The sequence below is a fragment of the Plecotus auritus genome (genome assembly GCF_963455305.1).
Source record: "Plecotus auritus genome assembly, chromosome: 9".
In the NCBI taxonomy this organism is placed as follows: Eukaryota; Metazoa; Chordata; class Mammalia; order Chiroptera; family Vespertilionidae; genus Plecotus; species Plecotus auritus.
This window is the reverse complement of record NC_137783.1, coordinates 30,663,788-30,690,332: the sequence shown is the minus strand read 5'-3', so window position 1 is coordinate 30,690,332 and position 26,545 is coordinate 30,663,788. Positions and strand designations below refer to the sequence as shown.

At 38.9% G+C, this 26,545-nt stretch overlaps 2 protein-coding genes across 3 annotated transcripts in view; one reads left to right on the top strand and one right to left on the bottom strand.

Moving 5' to 3' along the window:
• PRKG1 (protein kinase cGMP-dependent 1) overlaps window positions 1-26,545 on the bottom strand; it is a 1,125,638-nt gene that overhangs the window by 469,840 nt on the left and 629,253 nt on the right. The window lies entirely within an intron of this gene.
• On the top strand, window positions 2,146-2,337 carry LOC308258050 (acyl-CoA-binding protein-like; the record flags this gene model as incomplete). The annotated part of the gene is made up of 1 exon (XM_080688292.1): window positions 2,146-2,337. One exon carries the CDS (start codon window positions 2,146-2,148, stop codon window positions 2,335-2,337), a length of 192 nt encoding a protein of 63 aa, XP_080544418.1.

Here is a 26,545-nt window from a genome sequence, read left to right as displayed (position 1 = left end):
CCCAAAAAAGCAAAAAAGGGATTTAGGTTGCACACAGACCAAATGAACTATAACCACTATTTGCATTAGGAAATAAACCAGAAATAGATAGTAGAAGCAATCTCCTTTACTTTTGGTAATAGGTTCTTCCTAATTCACTGCCTGGTTGTCCCCCAGTATTGATGAATAGAGCCTTCTTTCTTTCTTTTTCTTTTTTTTTTTTTTAATATATTTTATTGATATTTTACAGTGAGTAAGGGAGAGGGATAGAGAGCTAGAAACATCGATGAGCGAGAAACATCGATCAGCTGCCTCCTGCACACCTCCCACTGGGGATGTGCCCGCAACCAAGGTACATGCCCTTGACCGGAATCGAACCTGGGACCCTTCAGTCCGCAGGCCAATGCTCTATCCACTGAGCCAAACCGGTTTTGGCAGAGCCTTATTTCATTTTGATAGTGAAAAATACAAGCAGTGTGCGTCTGCTACTATTTTACTACATAATGGTTAGTTACAACCCCTGGCATCCTGCATTTCCCAAATATGGATAGACAGCAAATGAAATCACAAATTCCTAATAACAATAGTTGAAGATTGTGGATGAAACACTGATTTGCAAATGCCTATTGAGCAGTATATGTTTCTTGGGAATAGGAAATTATCAGATTAATCATTTAGTACTTCCCCTCTTTTATTATTAACATCAAAATGTGTTTTAATGTCTGCTGATACCTTTGTCTCAGGACTATTTTGGGGTATTCAGTGAGATATAAAGCAATGTGAATCTCAGGTGAAGGCTGGCAAATTCAAGTGAGATCATATATGACTTTTTAACTACACTTGTCAGAATTCTAATGGCAGAAAAGCAAAAAAGAAAAAAAAAGCCTTTAATCACAGCTTGCAAAGCTTGTTTTTCCATGCTGTGATGGGACATTAACTAAGCACATAGAACCTAATTTCCTATGGGGTGTCAGGCCTTTTTCTTAGATCTGATGAGGTCTACGGATAATTATGTGCAACAACCTACTGTGGCAGAGAAACTGAACTATCAGTTACATCTCAGTCTTTTCACAAAAGAATATGTTAGCCTCTCAATGCTTTGCATTGTCAGCTAGTCGTCTAGACAGACTTCTGCTTGGAGCTTTTCTCATCAGTCCCTTGTCAAGAATGCTCAATAGTCAAGCCCTAGCTGGTTTGGCTCAGTGAATAGCCTGCGTACTGAAGGGTCCTGGGTTCGATTCTAGTCAAGGGCACATGCCTGGCTTGCTGGCTCAATCTCCAGTAGGGGGCGTGCAGGAGGCAGCCAATCAATGGTTCTCTCTCATTGATGTTTCTATCTCTCCCTTCCTCTTTGAAATCAATAAAAATAAATAAAAAAGAATGCTCATTAGTCAAGAATGATTTATTTTAAGGAAATTATTTCTATTAAATAGAAAAATTAAATGTAATACTAAACGGTGTATTAGACAGTATGCTAGTATATTTCATATATGTATTTCTTTTTTTTAGGAGTAACTATTGCTTTTGTATTCTTTTTAAAATTTTATCTTTATTGTTTAAAGTATTACAGATGTCCCCCACTTTTTCCCCATTGATCCCCTCCACCCACTCCTGTCCCCTTGGTCATGGTCAAAGAAGGTTCACTGTGGACCCAGAGGTGTGTGCTGAGGCCCCAGGGAAAAATCCCTACCTATCTGAGGTAAATAAAGGAGCTAGACCCTCTATTAGAAACCATATGGAAAAATGAGAAAACAAATAAAAATCCTGTTCCTTCACAGATAATTTAATGAACGTTAGGCTTAGTGGGAAACCTAACATAAAACACCATAGTTGACATTTCTGTTGTTTGGGGAAATCACCTGAGTTTGCATTTAGTCTATATGTGTGACCTTTTTTTTTTTTTCAGGGGTGGAGAGGAAGCTATGTCAAATTGATTAGAAACAATACATTTATACTTATTACACATTATCTCACGTCAAAAATTGTTTCAGCCAAGCCGTAAAAATTATCTCAGAAAACCTGAATTGTTTTGGCTACTTCTTCCTGCTCATCCCTGCCTCCATGAGCTCCTTGCAAGTAACCAACCCCATCGCCCTGTCTCAGGCTGCCTTTGACAAAGCTGCTGAGGAAGTTAAGCACCTCAAGAGCAAGCCAGCAGACAATGAGATGCTGTTCGTCTACAGCCGCTACAAACAAGCAACTGTGGGTGACATAGATAAAGAACGGCCCGGGATGATGGACCTCAAAGGCAGGGCCAAGTGGGATGCATGGAATGAGCTGAAAGGAACTGCCAGGGAAGATGCCATGAAAGCTTACATCAGCAAAGTAGAAGAACTAAAGCAAAAATACGGAATCTAGGGACTGGATTTGGCTGCCAGCCCCACCTTTCATCTAAATTGATAATCATGCCTTGTTTCTCTAATACCATGGGTGAAGTGAAATAATGAAATTAACCCTCTTCCTGAACACTGTCCAGGATACGGCTCTAACAGATTAAGAAGATGAAATAAATGGTTACTCACCTTGCTGAGTAGTTTTTATCTATAGATCAATTTTAAAAACTGCATTTGTTACTTTCAGTAACAAAAACAAACCTTAATTGTTTTCCAATCCACAAATTTTATCGTCATCTTGCTAAAATATGTTACTATCCAGTCAAGAATGTTACCGACTTCATACTGGGGCACTACATTTCCCTTTGTAAATGTCTCTCCCCATGACCCTGACATATTTCCTAAATAACCTCACACATCTTATCATTTAGCAGACAAACAGCAGAACTCCTGAAACCATCTACTTAGCACGATGCTTCCTTGAGAAGTAAACCCTCAATAGAATTCTGCTGCTAAATATTTTTCTAACCTTATCTAAATCTTCCTATACTCCAAAAAGAAGGAACTGGTATAACAGGAGCAGTTAACAGTATCTGCCCAGCATTTGTTCTGTTATTTTCAGTAGATTTATTGGAAATGGTAAAAAAAAAAACACACAAAACCTCTATACTGCAATTTGTGCCTTTAAACTTTGTCCTTGAACCTGATCCTAATTAAGGGTACAGATTAACCAAACCAACATTTGTAAATTAAGCAAAATAGGATTTTCTTCCCATAAGAAAAATTTAAGTGATTAAACGTTTTTAGCAAACAATTTATATCCAATCAAGGCCTTTCAAATGGTGATGTCAAGGCCTCGTTGTGAGGCTGTGCAGATGACCTTAGAACATGGGAACCTCTCATTGTCACGTGGATTCATTCAGACTGCTTGTATTCTAGTTAATTTGGAGCTTTGTTTGTATAGAGGGGAAACAAAACTTGCTTAATTAGAATATTTTGTGAAGCGGAAGTGAGATGATTTATAGAATCATTGATTGTTGGGGATTTTGTTGTCACTGTTTTCAGATAAACTCAATTTAGCAATTTCCTCCCTAGTGAGTGCTTCTGCTGGGATATGCAAAATAGTTGAGCCTTGGGCAATAATAGCCTTGGTTTGAAAAGGGTAAAAAACTGCCCCTCCTAAGGAACAGAGCTGGGTAATCTTGGGGAGTGGAGAAAAGAGGCTTCATCTCCTGCCCAATCTCTTTCACCCAGCCTTGCTCCCAAGGAGAGGGAAGATTGATGAGCTGGCCAGTAACACAGCCAGAGCCAGCCAGGGCAGGGTTGTGAAACTGACCTCCTATCAGGGCAAACACTGCAAATTATCAGGGCTGGAAAGTGGTGGCTCTGCACAAATATACTCTTCAGGGGGAGAGAGGGAAAAGGGGGGGGGGAGGGGTTGGGGAGCAGGGACACAGCTTAATTTTTTTCCACTAAGTCCCCCAAAACCACAGACCTGACCCACATACATGATCATGGCTGCCACCTCAAGCAAGTAGCACCCTCTCCTGCTCATCTTCAGGCACCCAGTGAATCTTTTGGGTCTTACTTGCCATACCACTAAAGGCTTTTGTTTTGATAAGGAAAGTGTAGAGGGGGGGGATCACTTGCATTGATATAGACATAAATTATAATTGTTCAAAACACTTTTACTCTAAAAGGCGTTTTTATTTACACAGTGATCAAATGTTTTGAATTGCTGGAAGAAGCTTATCATAGTGGAATTTCTGCCCTTAGCCACAAGATTGGGGAGAGGGGAGATACCTGCTTTTGAGAGAGGGCAGTGGTAGTAAGGCTATTTCAAGTGCTCCAGAACTAATACAGTTTCAAAGATAAGGTCTGTGCCCTCTTCTGGAAGGTTGTGTCACAGTTAACATGTAAAAAGCATTTATCAAGAACCTACTGAATGCCAGGTACTTGACATACGTCATCTCGAATTTCACAGAAGTCTGGAAGCAGTATGAAGAAATATGCTCATAGAAGTTAACTAGTCTGCCCTGAGCCACCTCGCTTGTAGGAGGTAGAAGCACCACCGAATCTGTTTGTCTGACTCCCAAGCCCTTACTCTCCCCATTATATCATTCTGCTTTAAGAAGGAGACAGTAGAACAGTTTCACACTGGGGACTGGATGTGAAGGAACATCAGGCATCATTTCCACTGAGTGAGGAAGTTCATCACAGGTCTATAGAGAAGTGATTTGTAGGCAACAGTGAAAGATGTATAAAATCAACCTTTGTCCTTAAAATTTTCTTTTTCTTCCATGAACCAACTAAGTAGAGGATATGGTAGACTAGAGAGAAAAAGACAACACACTTGAATGGACATATTTATATGGAATAACAATAGATTGTTTATAAGAATTCTATAGGATCCTCACCCTGGCAAATGTGGCTCAGTGACTTGGAGCCTCGTCCTGTACACCAAAAGGTGGCGGGTTCAATTCCCCATCGGAGCACATAGGTTTTGGGTCCCATCCCTGGTATGGGTAGGGGTGCATTTTGGAGGCAACAGATCAGTCTTTCTCTTTCTTCTCTCTCTCTCTCTCTCTTTCTCTCTCTCTCTCAAATCAATTTAAAAAATCTATAAAACTAAATATATTCTTCTGTATAATTCTGGTTAACATCTAATTTAAATGATCATGTGACCTATTTTTCCTGTGACCTATTTTTGCATTTGTATTAATATATAACATATATTATAAAATTTAGCCATTTTAAATATATGATTCAGTGGTTTTTAGCATAATCAGAGTTGTGCACTATTAACACAACCTAAATTTAGAACATATTCATCACCCACAAAAGAATCCTGTACTCATTAGCATTTACTCACCACTCTCTTTCCTCCCCCTTTGGCCCTAGGCAACCACTGATCTGCTTTCTGTTTCTTTAGATATTATGGATATTCCACATAAGTTGAATAATACAATATGTTTCTGTATGTGTGTAAATAGCTTCTTTCAATTAGCATGTTTTTTAAGATTCATATACTACAGTACTTTATTCCTTTGTATTACCAAATAGTATTCCATTGTATGGATATAGGACTTTATCCATTCACTAGTTGATGGATATTTGTATTATTTCACTTTTTGGCTATTATCAATGGTGCTATTAACATCTGTGTGCAAGATTTTGTGTGCCTTTATGTTTCATTTCTCTTGGACATATACCTAGGAGAGGAATTGCATATGATAACTCTATGTTCACCTTTAGAAGAACTATTTCCCAAAGTGACTGCACCATTTCATATTCCCATAACAATGAATGAGGGTTCAGTTTCTCCATGTCTTTGTCAATGTCTTGTTAATTTCTTCTTGATTATATCCACGTGTGTGTGTGTGTGTGTGTGTGTGTGTGTGTGTGTGTGTGTGTGTGAACTGGTACCTCCTTGTGCTTTTGATTTGCATTTCCTGATGGCTGGTGATAGTCAGCATCTTTGCATATGCTTATTGGCATTTTGTATCTCTTCCTTGAAGAAATGTCTGTTCCCAGTGATCTACTTACTGTAAATAACATGGTTTGTGAATTTAAAGTTTCTAAGTGGATAATCAGATGACAAAGTCTCTAAAACATGAAAGAAATTCATTCTTTTGTGATTAAGAACTGACCTGAACTAGGAGGAGTCAATTGCAGACATAGAAGTGAGGGTTTTCAAATATATTCTAATACCCTTTGGAAATAGCAGGTAATACTTTTCATGGTTTACACATATCAGTGGGGTTCAGGACACTCTTCCCCAAAATATGGCACCTTGGCATACTGAATACTTTAAGCAGAAGAAGATTGGGGGGAAAAAATAGCAGAAGCAGAAAGGTCACTCTGACTGTCTCCTGTCCATCTTCCCTGAAACAGAAAGGAACATGCTTATCTCTGAAGATAAAGGAATGTCCCAAAGAATCTTGGTAAACAGGTCTTGCTAAATTTTCTCAGTTCACTATAATTACCCTATACTCCTTCACCTATGATATTCCTCCCCCATTGCGCCCTCTTCATCAAACCTAGCATAGAAGTACTGAGGCCTGTTTCCTCAGGTCTTCCTTTCCTGGTGAAGGCTCCTGTGTCGTGCAAACCTTACATGAAATAAATTTGGTCATGCTTTCTTCCCATTAATCTGCCTTTGTCAGTTTAATTTTCAGTCTCAGCCAGGGAGCCTAGGAGAGTCCAGGAAAACTGGTTTCTCCCCTACGCTATGAAGACGTTAGTTGAACCTGAAGGGAAAAGAGGGTGCTTCTCCAGGGAAGCAACGCAGTGTTGTCATAAAGAGCTCAGTCTGCCAGTTTTCAAATTCTGACTCTGGTAGTACTACCGGTGGGACCCATTTCTAGGCTTCCCTTTCAAAATTTGTACACTGAGCCAACTATCTCCTAGGGTAATGGAGAGCATTGCTTAATAATGCACTTTGCACCACGTCGACACATAGTAAGCTCTCGATATGTGATATGTGTTAGATATTGCTGTTATTCCTTAAAAAATAAAGCTGTGGCCCTAGCTGGTTTGGTTCAATGGATAGTGTCGGCATGTGGACAAAAGGGTCCCAGGTTTGATTCTGGCCAAGGACACATGCCCGGTTGTGGGTTCGATCCCCATTAGGGGGTGTGCAGGAGGCAGCTGGTCAAGGATTCTCTCTCATCATTGATGTTTCTATCTCTCTCTCCCTCTCCCTTCCTCTCTAAAATAAATAAAATAAAATAAAAATAAAGTAAAGCTGTGGAAATAGAAGCCATAAGAGCAATATGAAAACATGAGCCAGCTAATTATTGTTCTCTGCATGCTGAAAGAAAGAGAGAAATAGACGATGGACAGAATCAGCTTAGCTACGAGGACCTGCCCTTCACAGGAAAGAAAGAACCCCTAAGAGAAGTCAGTTACCAGAGAAGGAGGTGTTTTAAGATAGAGATCATAGATTTAGGCAGGGAAAGAAAACTGTTACCTCTCTGCTTTACCACTCTTCTTATATATCCTTATGTAGTAAAGCTGTATTTTGTACAAGAAGAAATATAATACAAAGTTCACAATGGTGAAGGCAATCTTCTGTTGAAAAAACCCCTCTAACAGCCTATTCTGTTTGACCCAAGAGATTGCAAACTCCCCAAATCCTCTGAAATGGTATTAAAGTTTTATCTAGCTTGAACTTTCATGGCTTATATATTTCGAATTCTGATAGCTTTATCTAGTACAATTGAAGACAGATTTTCCAAACGTGTTTCCTTTTATCTAAAGCAAACTTTAATAAGCATATAAAAAAGTTTGAGAAAATATTTGATGATTTGTTGTGATGTTATATATAGGGCACAAGAATCTTAAATGTTTGTTTTATGAATGAAGTACTCATTCACAGCTTAGTCCTTCATGTTTTCAAAGATGGTACACACCAAGCTAGACTATGAATTAAAAGTTTCAGAATAAATGCACCAAAATATTATGATTTAATTAATTCTCATATAGTATTTTGTGTTTTACACATATCTAGTGTTTCTGAGTCTGACTTAAGAAAATTACTACAATACTGAATTACATTGAAATTTCGAGTTACAGAATTTTTTTTTGGGGGGGTGAAATGCAAACTTTATTCAGGAACTCAGTGAGTAGCATTTTTAAAAATGTTTGTATTGATTTCAGAGAGAGGAAGGAAGAGAGAGATAGAAGCATCAATGAGGAGAGAGAATCATCAACTGGCTGCCTATCAGGGATAGAGTCGGTAACCCGAGCATGTGCCCTCATTGGGAATCATACCATGACCTCCTGGTTCATGGGTCGATGAGCAACCAGTGAGCCATACCAGTGGGGCAATGAGTATCATTTTTTTACATTCACTTGATATTAATTTAGCTAACACTTTTTGGTTTTTATGAGGAGATTTATATAAAACTATTCATCATGTTTTAGAGAGTATTTACTTATGACTACCATATTTCTGCTCAAAATTTTACTTATAAAATATAAAAGCAAAATAGGTAGTTTTCCATTTTATAAACCAGTTACTATAAAATTAATTTAAATATAATATTCCATATCCATGCTTTCAATACGGCAGCCACTAACTACATGTGGCTATTAAAAACAACTTGTGGCGCAATTTTAAGATCTATTCACTTTTATTTAATTAATTGATTAGCTGCCATATGTGGCCAGTAGCTAATATATTGGATAGCACATAGAGAAAGGAGTTATTTTATGGCTGGATGTCACTTGAGGTCCTGGTTCAAAATCATAGGTGAAGCAACTGACTAGTTATTTCCATCACTAATTTGCAGTATTAACAGCATCGTTAAAACTCCCAGTCCAGTGCTAGTGCCCATGTACTTAAAGAAATGTACCACTTCATTGTTAATAGATTCTTGTACAATATGTAGTACTCAGAAGATAAGAAATGCAAGTGTAACTAGCTCATTGTATTCATTTATTCTTTTAGTGAGCACTTATCTAATGCCCACCACATGCCAGGCAATAACGATTCAGAACAACTGGAAAGGACCCTGCCACCATTAGTTGTTCATATGTTCAGTGTCTACTTCGTCCCAGGTATTCTGAGAATTGCTTTGCCCTGGAGGAGGGTAGACAGTCTAGAGAGGAGAAACCCCAATAGGAGGCAGTGCAGAGTACTCCAGCGCTGCTGTGCTGTAGCAGCACAAGTAAAAGCACAAGTAAATGATTAGAGAAGTTTTCTGGAACAGAACTTGGTTTTGAAGACCAAGAGGAGTTAGTGAAGAGCTAGCAGTTCTGGGCAGAGGATTTGTATGAGCCAAGACCTTGGAATGAACCTGCAACCCAGGAATATGCCCTAGCATAGTGTTCTCAGAGAGCTAAGTAAATTGCTTGGCTTGGTGAGGAGGGGAGTATGAAGTAGTAGGAGATAAGGCAGGGCCTAGGTTCTCAATGCCTTGAGAGATACGTTTAAGAATTTGATCTTTGTGCTGAAAGATTTAGAGATAAACTCAAGGGCTTTAGGAAGGGAAGTGGAGGGAAAAAGGAAATATATTTGAGAAAGATTTTTCAGAAAGAGACCAATTATGTTTAAAAAAGAAATCACAGGAATCCAGGTGGAAAATACCTTTGGGGCTCAAAATAATTCACAAGTGAGATCTTCATGAGACCTAATAGAGAATGGCTTTTGTTTGTTTGTTTTATTGATTGATTGATTGATTTTTATTTTTTTTTTGAGAGAGAGAGACATCAATTTGTTGTTCCACTTATGTGTTCACTGCTTGCTTCTTGTAGTGCCCTGACCAGGGATTGAACCCACAACCTGACATAGTGGGATGACAGTCTAACCAACTAAGCTACCCAGCCAGGGCTTGTTTTTAGAGTAAATCATTTAGCAATTCTAGCCAGTAAGAAAAAGACAAGAAAAAATAAAGACAAAATCAATAGGTCACTGCTTAGGCACTCTGCCTGTAAAACAGGGCCTTGTGCAGAGACTACTGACTCAGAACTGCACGTAAAATATACTTACAAATTATTAAGATAGATTTTCACCAGATATACAGCAACAAAACACTGTTTTGGTTTTTGGTTTTTGTTAATCCTCTCCTGAAGATATTTTTTTCCATTGGTTTTTAGAGAGAGTGAAGGAGGGGGGAGAAATATCAATGTGAGAGAGACAGACAGATTGGTTGCCTCCCACACATACCTCAACCAGGACTAAGGATGGAACCTGCAACCCAGATACATGCCCTTGGCTGGAATCAAACCTGTGACTCTTTGGTCTGTGGGCCGGCACTCTAACCACTGAGAGAAACTGGCCAGGGCAGAAGAAAGACATTTGTAAGAAATAATAGTTGAATATGAGAGAAGAATAAGATCTAAATATCAGAAACCTTATCTTCAGCATTGTATTTCCAAAATCTAGAGTAATACTTGGCCCAGTACCACATGCTCAATAAATACTTGTTAATATTCATAAATACCAATAAATGAATGTATCATAAAAATCAGGCAGAAGAATTAGGAGAATATTTAGATTATAGTTCACCACACTCATCCCACAAATCATGAGTACATTTTATCCCAAGAAATGATGGATGTTCATCTTGCGGTTCCTGAGGAGTGTGAAACATCTCATCTAGTCGCTGTATCAGACTTGACGATACTAGACACACCTGGATCCATTTTCTGGAGCTCTAAGGCTCTTGTGTCTGCAGCTTGAATAAGCTGCCTCCAAACAAGACGTTTATCCATTATATGGCCTCTTTTCTGGTGAATGTGAAACAAATAAAATCCATGAAACCCTTTTCTTATGCAATGTCACCTCTTCCTAGAAAACAATGCAATCTGTGTAACGACCTGGGCCTCATCCCCAGAGATCCAGATTCTAGTAAATTTAGGATGGAGATGGTGGTGGTGGTGTGTCCTAAGAATTTTTCACTTTTTTTATTGGTTTAATCTACTATTTAAAAAATCCTAATCCCAGCCACATTGGACAATTTGAAATGTGTGAATGCCACAAATTTAATTATTCCTCAAGTAAACGGTGAAATGTACATATAATCTACTTGCTTTTGTCAGAAGCCTTCCCAGACCCTTCCTATCAGTGGCTTCTCATGCCAGTTGCTGGCTGAGCCTCGGAAGGTCAAGATCAGCGTGTGAAGCTGGCTGCATAGGTGCTGCTCTTTATATTTGCTAGATTGTTTTTAAGCTCAATTTTGAGAACATGCTGAGAAAGCAAGACCCATTTCTTCATGAATGCACTCAGCTCGTTGTTGTCTAATGAATGTCTTAGCAAACTGTTATAGCTAACTGTGCCAACAGTGAGAACAAAAGCCCTCTCCCTGATCTTTAATTCTCTCTACTTTCTTCTTTACTCAACTCACAAGGAAGGCCGTAACATCTGCCCAGACCTTATGATGCAAGATTAAAAAAAACAAAAATCTCATATCAGAGAGTTTGATCATGATACAGAAATATGGGATATTCTTTGTCCTTTGCTCACCTACAGTCCTGCCTAATTTCCTCTTTTTCCAATTGGCAAGTTAGGGCTTTATTAAAGATGTATTTAACATACACATAAATATTGAGGTCATTTTTCTAGGCTGTTATCAAAAGCTAGCGGCTCTCTGAGAATAAACAGATGATGAGATCCCGGGTTCTGCCCCAAAGACTGGCATTATCTATGGACACTGTAGCAACTGAGTTTAATTACAGGTGGGGTGGGGACTTCTGCAAGCTGAGAGAAGTACAGTTCCTGCCATATGAGTCTAAGTTGTTGCTTTCTCAGAGCCACTGGTGAGTGTATTGATTAAGATACAAAATCCTCAGAGTTCTGTTGCGGCACACTGGTTCCTGAAAATGCACTCTACCCTTCTAAAAAATAAAAATAAAATAAAAATAAAATAAAATAAAAATAAAAATAAAATAAAATAAAAATAAAAATAAAAATAAAAATAAAATACCAAAACCTTTACACACTGCATTTGTAAAGAAGGGACAGTTGAATCATATATTCTTCCCCAAAGCACTTCCATTCTAAAATCTAAAAAATGTCTTGAGAGGTATTACCAGCAGGAATACCTGCAAATATTCATCAAATAAATAAAATGCACAATAATGTGCATAACAACCAGCAATCCAGATGCCTATCAACAGTAGGGTAGACTCGTTGTGGTGTATTCATTTAATGGAATTGTAGACAGCAGTAGCAATGAAAGAAAGACAACCAGGCGCAACAACACACCTGTCAGGGACATAATGAGCCAGTGAAGCCAGGCATAAAAACTCATGTCTGTGGGCAAAAAAAGGGGCCACATACTAAACTTGGAAAGCTCCAGGGAGGCCTGAGTGGTGGGCCTTACAAACTCAGAGACCTAAAGGAGCCACATAGGATGGTCTGAAATTAGAACTTCCTAACTGAAAGCAAGTCATGGCAGGTAGTCATGTCCTAGGCTGGTATCTTCCTTGACAAAGGTCAATCTTTACCTTAACTGAGACTGTCTATAGTCTTTGTGCATCCAAGATAATACCTTTGGAATGTCAGAGCAATCCCCCTTTTCCAGATCCCTCAGGGTACAATCTTCCAGCAGCTCGGGAGACCATAGGGCCCCCTCATTGTTATCTCATTCTTCTGTTCACCATCTCTATGTGCTGCAGATGTTAACTGTTAACTACCCTGTACCCCCCAATGTAGAAGAAGTATATGTCTGTTTGGTTTACTTTTTATCCAACCTCAGAGAGTTCTAAGCTTTGCTTTCTCCCACCTCCCTAATCTATCACAGTGGGTTTCATGTAACCCCTTTCCTCTCCCCCTTGATTCTGATATATGAAATAAGTGGTAAAACTGCCACTTTTCAGAGCATTTTCTCAATCCCTTGAGATTTTGCTTCCCAGCAATTGTCAGTTTGGCTCAAATAAACTCAATTCTGTACAGGTTGGGATATTTTTCATGTTGACATATTGAATTATTCCATTTCAAGAATAGGACAATATAATCTGTGGTGGAAGGAGTCAGAATAGTGGCTACTTCTGAGAAGAAAGGGAGAGATAATTATTGGGAGGGGGCACATAAAGGGCTTTGAGAGTTTAAAATGGTGTAAGTTACACAGGTGAGTTCACTTGGTAATAGATATATTAAATATATATGTATATATAGTTAATCCTCATCTGAGAAGAGGGAGAGGGGGAGAGAGAGAGAGACATCACAATCAGAAGGAACCTGCAGTCTGGGTATGTACCCTGACTGGGAATCGAACCAGTAACCTTTCGGTGCACAAGATGATGCTCAACCAACTGAGCCACTGTGGCCGAGCTCACTCTGTAATAGTTAACTGAGCTGCATGCTTATGATTTGTGTACTTTTCAACATTTTATATCTTAATAAAAAAGTTTTAAATTGCTTTGAAGCTCATTTATTTTAGAATGATTATTTAATTACATTTGCCTTGAATCAATGTCAGGAGATAAGAAAAAGAGAATAGACAATTTAGATTAATGAGACACCTGCTATTACTTTAAAATAGTTGTCACATAAATCTCTTCAGCAAACTGTTTCTGGCTCAGTTGTGACCACAGTAAACAGTGCCACTGTGTCAGGCAGAAAAAAAAAATAGGAATATTAAACATTTTTACATTTAGCAATCTTATGTTTTTAGCAGAGAACACAGTTCAAGGAGGGAAATGGAGGTAGAATACTTTTCAGAATAAGAGTCTGTTGTAGCGTCTTTTCCTTTGCTCCCCTGACTGCTTTTCGGCCATTCTTTATTCAGGTACTTAGGGGGCGGGGTTGGTGTTGAATTGAAATGTTTTTTATTTTTGTTCATTAATAACTTTTTGTGACATATAATAGCTTAAACGAGGGTTTACAATGCTCATAAAATTTAGGCAAAGGGTTCTTTGGTTTGGGAGGTTCAGAACGAGTCACCCCAAGATGTGCTTCCGTGGTGTGCAGATTATTTTGAGCGAAAGGCAAACGGAGCTGCAGGTTCACGTGAAACTTCTGCCCCTCCCTAAACTACCTAGAACTTGAATTTGGGGCCTCACCTAGAATGAAAGTTTATCAGAGATAACCTCTTTTTACCAATCTATAAGGCAGGACAAACTTCTATTTACTAAGCATCTGCTCTTCTTAGCATCCAGAAATGACCCTTTGAAGTCCCCAAGGCACCCTACCTCATCCCTAGCTCAGGATGTCTTATATATCCACGTTCGCTTTCTCTCCCTGAACCTCCTGTGCACGTGGGGTCTCTAACTCTCACATGTATCTGGGGTTCCCATACATTTGTATGCATTGAATTTGGTTATCTTCTCTTGCTAATCTGTCTCATGTCTAGTTGATTATTAGACCAACCAGAAGAACCTTGAGGGTAGAGGAAAGTTGTCCCTCACCCACTGTTTCTTTGCTTGGGCTGAACCAGGGCTTCCAACAGAACTTTCTGCAATGATGGGAATGTTCCCCTGTGATGATATGACATCCACGAGCCACATACATGTGTTATTGGTTACTTGAAATGTGCCTAGTGCAATTGAGGAAGTTAGTTTTTGCTTTAATATAATTTTAATTAAATATAAATACAAATGGCCACATGTGCCTATCAGGGGTGGGCAAACTTTTTGACTCGAGGGCCACAATGGTTTCTTAAACTGGACCGGAGGGCCGGAACAAAAGCATGGATGGAGTGTTTGTGTGAACTAATATAAATTCAAAGTAAAGGAGCGGAGGGGAGAGCAAGAGAACCCTCCGCTCTTTCGGCTCCGCGGGCCGGATAGAACAGCCGAACGGGCCAGATCCTGCCCGCGGGCCGTAGTTTGCCCATGGCTGGCTACTTTGTTGGATAAAGTCCAAGCCTTGATAACTGTCTGGTCCTACATTCCAAGTCAGTAACCCTTTCTGAAAGGATAAAGATATGTTGAAATGACTGGAGCAAAACAAGGATTTACTGCAAAGATTATAGAGAAGATAGGAAGGTAGGCCTAGCCGGTTTGGCTCAGTGGAGAGAGCATTGGCCTGTGGACTGAAGGGTCCTGGGTTTGATTCCGGTCAAGGGCATGTACCTCAGTTGCAGGATCCACCCCAGCCTGGGCCCTGGCCAGAGCCCTACAGGAGGCAACCAATCGATATGTTTCTCTCACATTGATATTTCTCTCTCTCTTCCCCTCTCTCTAAAAAACAAACAAACAAACCAACCTAGGGTGAAGATTAAAAAAAAGCAGACAAGAAGGTAGGTGTGGTTTATTGACTTGCACTGTTACCCAAAGGAAATGGATTTCTCTGGAAAAATTGTTGAAGAACTATAGAACCTCAAAAATCTTTAGGAATATTAAATGGGACCTCAGAAAAAATGCATACACAACTTTTAACAGTTAATGTATCCTGTTAAGAACAACACAATGAGTCTAAGCTAGAATTGCTCATGCTAAACTATGTCACAGAGGCTTAATTCCAGTTTTGGCTTTCCCATAAGTGAGATCTTAAACCAGTCAGTGAGGAATCACCTGACTAGTACTAGTTAGGAAATCTGACAGACCCTGCCATTCCATAAAGAAAAGTAGCCTTGCAGTAACCAACCAGCTTTTTTTTATTTTCCTGTACAACTCCCTTTCCCTGCTCCCTTCTGTCTATAAAGGTCCTTCATTTTGCCCAGCTCCTTCATTGCTGGATGGAATGCTGCCTTATTCAAATTGATTTTTGCTCAAATAAACTCTTAAAAATGATAATATGCCTCAGTTTCTCTTTTAACAACTCAAGTTAGCAACCTTACATACCTATATAGAGGAAACAGAATGTGAGGGATAAAAGCAATAGAGTAGTGAACCAGAAAGCCTTTGACGAGGATTTGCTAAGTAACTGGCTTCATCACACTCATCATCCTTTGATCTCAACTTAGCAAATGCCTTGACTAAGTAATTACTAATGCTCTGGCTTCAAGGCTGTGGCATGTGGGGGACAGCCCAGTGTCTCAGATACTCTGGAAGAGAAGTTGGTTTTGGTTTTTTTGGATTTGACATTGTTTAAATTTTTGCCTTGATAGATGATGCCTTGACCTGCATAAAATTTCAATTTTACTTCATTTTATTTGTTATGTGCAGAAATTAGTCTTTCTCAACAAGGTCAGCAAGACATGCCTCCATCACTCATATCTTACCCATTTCTACTGTGGCAACATAAGTATCCTAGCGTACCAAATCACAAGTGTTTTCTGTCATCTCCCCAATAGTTTAAAACACAGTGAACTTAATAGAACAGTGACCTTTTAAGCCACTTTTATGGTTCTGGGGCAGTGTTATGATTCACATGCTCTCTAACAGTAAGATTGATGTCCCAGCTATGTCTGAAGGATTAAAGCTACAAGTGAGCTCGAGAATTTTTTGTAAATTGTTCTCCTCACGGAAAACAACTCTGTTTTTCTCTCAAAGTAGAAATATACTAGTCTACTCTCATTTTTAGACACTTAAGAAACATCTACTTCACACACACACACACACACACACACACACACGCACATTGAATAAACTTACAGACAACTCTGCATTAAATATCCTATTTCTTCAACTCTAAAATCTCCTCACCATCTATTTAATTCACATACTAGCACAAATACATCAAGATATATCTGGAATCAACATGGAAAAGGAATTTGCCAGTTTCCAAGTAGGAAAGGCAGTATGACAGAATTATTACTGCCCAGCCAGGTTAATTATATATTTTTTAAAATGTTTTTATTGATTTTTAGAGAGAGAGGAAGGGAGGTGGATAGAGAGAAACAGCATCAATCAGCTGCCTTTTGCACACCCCCTATTGAGGATTGAACCTACAACCAGGCATGTGTCCTGCCCAGGAATCGAACCGGTGACCTCTTGCTTCGTGGGTCAATGCTTAACCACTGAGCCAAACCAACCAGGCTAATTATATTTTTTTAGCTTTTCTAGAATGTAACTGGTTAATCCACACTGTCACTTTGATTTATTTACATTGGGAGTAGTACTTGCAGTTAAATTTCAACATACATTTGTATCCCCAATCATCTTTTCAAATGTCTCCAAGAAGATTACAGCTAAATAGTGTTGAGATACAAAGTTATTCCTTATTCAAAAGACTGCCTGTCATTTATCAGACAGCATAATTGAAGGCAGTAAAAACAACCAAATTTCTCAGAAAGTATCACCAAGTTTTCAAAGTTAAAAGAGGTAGGTATAATTGAGTTATACATCCTGATGGGCCCTCAGTCAGGTGCTAAACATCTGTCACAAACTTCCAGCTCACCTTTAAGAGAGGCTATTTAAATTCTAGCATCGCATATTTTAATCAAGGGAACAAATGAAATAGCAAATTGAACTAAATAGGAAAAGAGAGCAATATGCCTCTCTATAGTCTTGTTAACTCTTTAAGCACTAAATGATTAAAAGCACATTCCATTTTATAAAAACCAGCATATCACAGGGACGTTCTGAATAGTTGCTTATGGTTAAAATATCTATACATCTATGCCAAAACCGGTCTGGCTCAGTGGATAGAGCGTCAGCCTGCGGACTGAGGGGTCCCAGGTTCGATTCCGGTCAAGGGCATGTAACTTGGTTGCGGGCACATCCCCAGTGGGGGGTGTGCAGGAGGCAGCTGATAGATGTTTCTCTCTCATCGATGTTTCTGACTATCTATCCCTCTTCCTTCCTCTCTGTAAAAAATCAATAAAATATATTTAAAAAAATATATCTATATATCTATATAAAAGCCTAAGTGACCGTTACAACCGAATGACCGAACAACCGGTCAACCAGTTGCTATGATGCACACTGACCACCAGTGGGGGCAGATGCTCAATGCAGGAACTGCCCCCTGGTGGTCAGTGCACTACCACAGCCAACCTCCCATGGTGGGCCAACCTTCCACAATTCCTCCCCCTCCGCCACCAGCCAGCTCTGATAGGCCCGATAGGAACTGGGCGAGATGGCCCTGATTGGCCCCAATTGCCACCCAGGCTGAGGGACCCCACCTGTGCATGAATTCGTGCACCGGGCCTCTAGTGTTAAAATAAATGATTAGACTTCAAATGTTAAACACATCTATTCCAAATTTTGATCACTATACGACCAACAAAAGTGGTATTCAATTGGATAAATATATGTGTATTTCTATTTCTGATGGGCCATATATACTAAAAACACACATCCATACATGAATAAAATAAAAGAAAATCCTTCAAAAACAGAGATTAACCAAAGATCTTACCTATGGACACACACAGCAGTAGGGTGGATAGTTCGAGACTATACAAATATCTTGTGTGTGTTTTTAACACAATTTTAAAAAATTGCATTTGATACTTTGACAGTAATTTCACTATCACTGATTCTAACCAGTAACAATTATTACTGTGATTTGCCAAAATAAAATTTTTTATTTCTACCATTACTTTTATATTTATTAATTAGAATTCTGTAAGAAAGCTGTTTTTTTTCTTCTGTTTATTCAATTATTTATTGATGTCCAGATGGACTCCTGGATATTATTTGATGTTGTGTGTTATAACTCATTATTATCATTATTTATTTTGTCACTCGATTGTCTAAGATTTGGTCCTTGGCAGCTCTTTCAAGTTGGCTTCTATATTCTTCCAGATTGCCACTGCCACTTTCCAAGCATTTCTTAGTTTCTGGCAGTAGGAGAGATGTCAGGCCTCTCTTGGACAGTGCTAAGAAACCAAAACCTGGGGGCTAGACGTACTTTTGCTATAACCCTGCATATTTTAAGAAATAGAAATAAAATTGTATCCTTTTTTCCCATCTTCAGGGCCAGCTGTGATGGAAGTAATTGGAATGATGACTGTCAACAGTCACAGAGCAGAATTCATCCAGTTGTAACTTTTGGTTGAATCCAGGGACAATATTTGTGCCTGTGCTCTGTGCTGGCCATGGAGGCCTAGAAACACTGGGTAATCTGCTCTTGTCACTTGACTTAATGAAACACATAATGAAATCTAGGACCTGCTCACAGATCATTTCTGTGGAGCCAGAATAACATCTTCTATGCCCAGAGTAAGCAAGCAAGCAAGCAAGCAAACAAACAAATAAAACAACTAAGTCCTAAACTATAACAAGTGGCACAAAATTTGACAGATACTCAACCTTATTCTACACTAGAGGCCCAGTGCACAAAATTCATGCACTCGGGGGGGAAGGTCTCCTCACCCTGGCCTGCGCCCTCTTGCAGTCTGGGAGCCCTCAGGGGATGTCCGACTGCTGGCTTAGGCTGCTGCCCTAAGCCGGCAGTCAGACATCCTTAGCGCTGCCATGGAGGCAGGAGAGGCTCCCACCACCATCGCTGGGCTTGCCAGCTGTGAGCCTGGCTCAGAGCTTCTGGCTGAGCAGTGTTCCCTTTGTGGGAGCGCACTGACCACCAGGGGGCAGCTCCTGTGTTGAGCGTCTGCCCTCTGGTGGTCAATGTGCGTCATAGCAACCAGTCATTCCGGCGTTTGGTCGAATTGCATATTAGCCTTTTATTATATAGGACTAGAGGCCTGATGCATGAAATTTGTGCAAGGGACTCAACTGGCCCTCGCAGCCCCGGCTTCGTCTGGAAGGTTGTCTGGACAGTTGTCCAGAAGGGTTGTTCTGCTATCATACTAATTAGCATATTAGCTCTTTATTACATAGGATAGTTCCCAATCCAGCCCTGAGTCAGAAGACATCATGCTAATTTAAAATCATCAACCCCTCTGACATCATTTCCTCAAGGATGGACTCTAAAGTTTTCTGTGCCACAGTCTGGGCTCCAGCTCGCTGACTGTAGACACAATGCTCTTCCCTCGCAATAGCTACACGCAGGAAAATTGTAGCAGATTTGAAATTTAAATGACCTCAGGCAATGTGTTGACCTAAATTTTCTGTCAATGATTTAAGAGGCATTCAGTGGCTCCAGGCAGGAACAAAAAGAGAGCTGAAACATTCTCCCCATGGATAATCTCAAGCAACTTCAGGCCAGATTTTGTCTTCAGGTCTCTGCACATAACTCAGTAATGTTTTCATCTTGGGGAAATCAACAGGACCTCTGCACTGTGAACACAATATTGAGCTCACAATAGTCGGTGCTTAGGAAAAGACAGATGATGCCAGAGCTTGAAGTCTTTGAAAGATTTGGTAAACAGAAAATAGTACTTTGGAGATATGCAGGGAAGACAAATAAATCTTAATAAATTTTAGAAGCACAGAAATACAAATAACACATGGCCAGGAAGCCTAGCTGAATAAAATCAATACTCAGAGGGACTGCTAGGATGTTCAATAAGAAGAGTGCTTCTAGCCCTGGAATCCTTAAAAATAAAAGAAAATCTAAGCTCCAACAACATGGTTTGTATAACGTTGAAATGCTACTCTTTTTTATCCTCAATGAGGAGTTTTGCCTCTATCTGTATCAGCCATATAATCCTGAGTATCATTATTTTACACTATTTCAACACCCGAGTTACACATTCCAAGTTAGCATGAATAAGGCATCCTCAGTTCTAAACAAAAGAATAAAAGCAAGACATATCTTTAAAAAAGAATGCCTTCCTGTTATTCTACTTAGATATCATTTTTTAAAGGAACTATATACTAGATAATGTACTTGAAAAGTAGAAGAAATTTGTCATACACATTCATAAGGAATGCGGTTGTTATTTCCTGAAGCAAAGCAATTGACTTTCTTGGATTCTTGAAAAACAATATGCATCAGTAGGTGTACTGTAAATATTATTGATACACTAGAAGCATATTGGTATAGAATTAATTATACTTCACAGTGTTGAGTTATTAGATATTGTTTTTGCTGATAATAGAAATGAATTTTCACAAGAGTTCTACTGAATTGTAGTTATCAATAGCTTTTAAAGAGCCTGCGAAGGGCCCATAAACTCTGTCTGCTGAAATATCTAAGCAACAATTGCATCTGCTCTGTGGGTGGATTTATAATATGAAGTATTGTCCCAGCAAAGCACCGAGCTAGCAGATATTTCACTTTAAGGGTAAGTACCATTTATAGCTCATTATTCCACTGCAGTGCTTCTTGGAGGAAGAGTAAAAGGTGATCTGTCCATAATACAGTTCCCGAGTAAATTAAGCAGAAGGGAATAGAGAGAAGGTCACTCATTTATTTCAAACTTATGTTGTAAGAATTCACTTGCTATTGCCAATCAAACTACTAGAGAACCTTAAAAAACAGCCGTTTCCATTTAATTCCCAGCCCGTGCCATCTAGTCTTTATGTAAGTTTGCTTATATTCTTTTGTATGTGCCAAAAGCCATCAAATAGCCACTTAACAGTGCTGGGCTTGTGGTAGGGAAAGAGGCCAAAGATAGCTCTGATTTCTCTTAATATTGTCATTTAAGCTGCAGAGATGGTGGTCTGGCAATGCTTATCAGAATCAACAGGAGGTAGGGCTTGAGAGACAGAACACAAGAAATGGATGTCACTATCCTTCTTCCATATAGAATAGAATTTTACTATTATCCTATCTAATAAAAGAGTAATATGCAAATTGACCATCACAACAAGACACAAGATGGCCACCCCCATGTGGTCAAAGATGGCTGCCCCCATGTGGACACAAGATGACAGCCACAAGATGGTTGCCACAAGATGGCCTGCAGGGGAGGGCAGTTGTGGGAAGTTTGGGGTGACCAGGCCAGCAGAGGAGGGCAGTTGGGGGAGACTAGGCTGGCAGAGGAGGGCAGTTGGGGGAGACCAGGCCAGCAAGGGAGGGCAGTTGGGGGGAACCCAGGCCTGCAGGGGAGGGCAGTTGGGGGGGACCGAGGCCTGCAGGGGAGGGCAGTTGGGGGGGACCAGGCCTGCAGGGGAGGGCAGTTGTGGGCGATCAGCCAAGCAGGGAGGGCAGTTAGGGGTGACCGAGCCAGCAGAGGAGGGCAGTTAGGGGAAACCAGGTCAGCAGGGGAGGGCAGTTGGGGGGGACCAGGACTGCAGGGGAGGGCAGTTGGGAGCCAGCAGTCCTGGATTGTGAGAGGGATGTCCATCCCAGTGGGATCAGGCCTAAACGGGCTGTTGGACATCCCTCAAGGGGTCCCAGATTGGAGAGGGTGCAGACTGGGCTGAGGGACACCCCCCTCCCCATGCCCGAAGTTCATGCACTGGGCCTCTAATGTGAGAAATAAAAGCATAAAAACTTTGTCAACTCCTAATTACCATTCATTTCTGTCTTTATTGATCATTTTACCTCACTTAAAGGTTACTTGCTTTCATTTTTTAATAATAAATGTGATCTTATAATCACAATTTCTCAGGACATTGCTCTCCAGAGTATTATTACACACACGTGTTCATAAATATCTCTAGTTCTCTACCTCTATTTATCTATTAATCAACTGATAAATTCTTTTCTCTTCTACAAAAATAGAAATCCCTTCATGTCAAGGACAATAGCTCTTATACTTTAGTATTGTACTTAGACTAGAGGTTAATATAATGTCTTTTACAGAGCAGGCATTGGAACACTGGATTTTATTTTTAAAGAAAGGAAGGATGGGAGAGAGGGAGAAATGGAGAAAGGAAGAATAGAAAGGGAAAAAAAAACAACTGTTGAAATAACACATTTCAAAAAATCATAAAATTCACTTGCTAATCTCATTTCTCTTCATTCCCTGAGCATAAATATTTTAAAAATAACTAAAAATGCATGATTAGATGCAAAAGGGAATCTCGGCTATAAAAGAGAGAAAAAAAAAAACATAATGCATGTGCCTTACATAAAACTTCTTCTCTGGTGGGATATGGCTTATTGATCATAAGGTCTTTACATCAGGACCCAGATGATTAGGCAAGAAAACATGATCAGCTATCATTAGTAAAATGGCAATTTAGCATAATATACTAATATAACTTAATTTTTAATATTAATTATGTTGGGTAAGGCGGTGTTAAATGACTTCATTGTCAAATAATCAAATCATTTCATGCTGCAAATGAAATATCTTATTATTTTAATTTTTATCTGTTAAAAATGAACTTTTCTTTCCATCTAATTCTTGCTTTAGATTTTTCTGTCACTTAGATTTTACTTGCTCCACCCATCTATATCTTCACATAATGCAAATTAATTGCACCCAAATAATGATCCAAGTTGTTATAAATGTGAGTTTCATGGGATTCTCTTTTTTTCTTATTTTTAAATTTTATTATTAAAAAAAGTTTAATTAAGAATTTTGGGTGACATTGGTTAATAGAATTATATAGGTTTCAAGTGTACATTTCTATGATACATGATCTGTATAATGCATGGTGTGCCCACCACCCAAAGTCAAATCATCCTGTCGCCATATATTTGACCCCCTTTATCTTTTACTACTCCTCCACCCCTTTCCCTCTAGTAACTGCCATACTGTTGTCTGTGTCTATCAGTTTCAGTTTTATATCTCACATTTAAGTGAAATCATATGGTCTTTAGCAGTTTCTGATTGACTTATTTCACTTAGCATATTATTCTCAAGCACCATCTATATTGTTGCAAATGGAAGTATTTCATCTTTTCTTATGGCTGAGTAGTATTCTGTTGTATATATGTACCCCATCTTTATCCAATCATCTATTGAAGGACACTTTGGTTGTTTCCATGTCTTGGCCACCATGAATAATGCTGCAATGAAAACAGGGGTGCATATATCTTTGCGACTAAATGTTTCAAATTTTTCAGGTAGATACCCAGAAGAGGGATTTCTGGCTCATATGGTAACTCTACACTTAATTTTTTGAGGACCCTCCATTCTCTTTTCCATAGTGGCTATACTAGTTTCTATTCCTATCAGCAGTGAATGAGAGTTCCTTTTCTCCACACCTTCTCCAGCATTTGTTATTACTTGTCTTGTTGATAAAAGCCATTCTAACAGGTGTGAGGTGGTATCTTATTGTAGTTTTGATTTGCATATTTTTAATAGCCAATGAGGTTGAGCATCTTTTCATATACCTGTTGGCCATTTGTATGTCTTCTTGGAAGAAGGGTCTGTTCTGCCCATTTTTTTTTTTAATATATATTTTTTTATTGATATTTCACAGAGAGGAAGGGAGAGGGATAGAGAGCTAGAAACATCGATGAGAGAGAAACATTGATCAGCTGCCTCCTGCACACCTCCCACTGGGAATGTGCCCGCAACCAAGGCACATGCCCCCGACCAGAATCGAACCTGGGACCCTTCAGTCCGCAGGCCGACGCTCTATCCACTGAGCCAAACCGGTTTCGGCCTGCCCATTTTTTAACTGGATTGTTTGTTTTGTGTTGAGTTGTAAGAGTTCTATAAATATTAACCCCTTGTTGGAGCTATTGTAGGCAAATATCCTCTCCCATTCTGTTGGTTGCTTTTGTTTTGTTGGCAGATTCTTTTGCTGTGCAGAAGCTTTTAAGTTTGTTATACTCCCGTTCATTTATTTTTGCCTTTACTTGCCTTTGGGGTCAAATTCACAAAATCTTCTCTAAGACCAAGGTCTATAAGTTTAATACCTATGATTCAAGTTGTTAAAAATGTGAATTTCATGAGATTTTCTTTTTTAGCTAGTAATGGAAATGAGAAGCTTTATAGTCAGAAGTGGCAACTGAGTTGCATAGCAGAACACTTGTGGATCAAGTGGCTGATGAGGTGGATCAAGTGGCTGATGAGATCTGGAGCACAACAATGTTCTATTCCCAACTATGGCATCTTTTAAAAGTTCACAGGTCAGACGCAGGGTTGATATGCTCTTATAAAACAAAAGAAACCATACTCAGTACTTGCCCTATTAAATGAAACTCACATTGTTGCAAAAGAAGGTTACAGGGGTAGGCAAATGTAGATTTACAGTTGTCCATATGGAGAAATATATAATACAAGAGTAAATAATAATACAAAAATATACTTTGTGTTTTGCATACTCACAACTATAAGGCTACTTATGATAACCCCTGTGTTTAATTTAAACTTTCTAATTACCCTTGAAATAGGTATTGTTTTCTTCATTTTAAAAACCAGAGAATTGATGATGAGAAAGTTTAAGTACATATAGAGTTAGGATTTTGCCCGGCCAGTGTGGCTCAGTGGTTAATGTTGACCTATGAACCAGGAGGTCATAGTTTGATTCCAGGTCAGGGCACATGCCCAGTTTGTGGGCTCGATCCCCAGTGGGCGTCGTGCAGAAGGCAGTCAATCAATGATTCTCATCATGGTTGTTTCTACTTCTCTCTCCTTCTCCCTTCCTCTCTCTGAAATCAATAAAAATATATTTTTTTAAAAAGTACATATAGAGTTAGGATTTAAATCAGTCTGCCTGGTTCCAACGCTTATTCCATTTTTGAACAAAGACACAGTTATGAAAACTTTTTAAACCAAAAATCATTTTCAACAACATAGATGAAGGTATTATACTAAGAGAAACAAGTAAGACAGAGAAAGACAAATACCATATGATTTAACTTTATGTAGAATTTAAAGAACAAACAAAACAGAAACAGACTCATAGAAACAGAGAACAAACTGAGGGTTGCCAGATGAGAGGAGGGTTGGGAGGCTGGGTAAAAAAAAAGGTGAAGGGATTAAGAAGTACAAATTGGTATATATAGAATCTAATGAACAAAATAAACATATGAATAAAATAGAAGAGACATAGAAGCATGGAATAAACTGAAGGTGGGGTGGGAGGATGGTTGCAGGGGAGTGATTGACCAGGGAACTTGTATGCATGTATGCATAACATATGGACACAGACAATAGAGTGGTGAAGGCCTGGGAGGAGCGGGTGCAGGGTGAAGGGGGTTAATGGGAAAACAAACAAACAAATGCGACATCTGTAATAATTTCAACAATGAAAATAAATTTTAAAAAAAGAAGTACAAAGTGGTAGTTACAAAATAGTTACAGAGATGCAAAGATGCATGGGGAATATAATCAATAATATTGCAATAACTATGTATGGTGCCAGGTGAGTACTAGAATTGTCAGGGGTGCACATTATATAAATAGCTAACTACTATACTATATACCTGAAACTAACATAAAATAATATGGAATATCAACTGTAACTGAAAAAAAATTTAAATTATTTTATGGAATTTATGGCCATCTCTATTTGCTTCTCTTGTATTTTACTCACACATCTATTGCACTTTTAATAATCTGATCATATAATAGTTGTACACAAGTAAAGTAACACAAGTTGAGAAAAAGTCTTTCCCAACTCTATTTCCTCAAGACCTTCCACTTGGTATATTTTCCACATATATTTAATCTAATATCTTAAACCACAATAAAATTGGGTCATATGCCATATGTTTGTGTCAGATCATGTGGCACATAATTTACCGTGTGTGTTCATTGTTCACAAAGGATAAAAGGAATGTAGTAGGAAATTATTTTAAAGGTTATTTTTTATTTCTATTATTTTCTTTATAAAAAAATTTACCTTTTTTAGTGAAGTATTACAGATGTTCCTCTTTTTCCCCCGCACTGACCACCTCACCTCACACCTGCCTCCCAACTATTAGTTTCATTGAAAAAGGATAAAGACATAGAAGACCATTTCCACATAATCCATAATGATGAGTTGCTGCATTTTTATACATTTATCTACAAAAATAAACACTTATAATTCAACTTCAACTTTTAAATATCAAGTAAAATAGCAATCTCACTAAAATAACTCTTTGATTTAATAAAAATATCCAAACATACTGAAAGCAATGGTTTTTGAAGCAACTATAACTGGGGGAAATAATTGTTGTATTGCCATCTATTAATTCATCTTGCCATTCATCATCA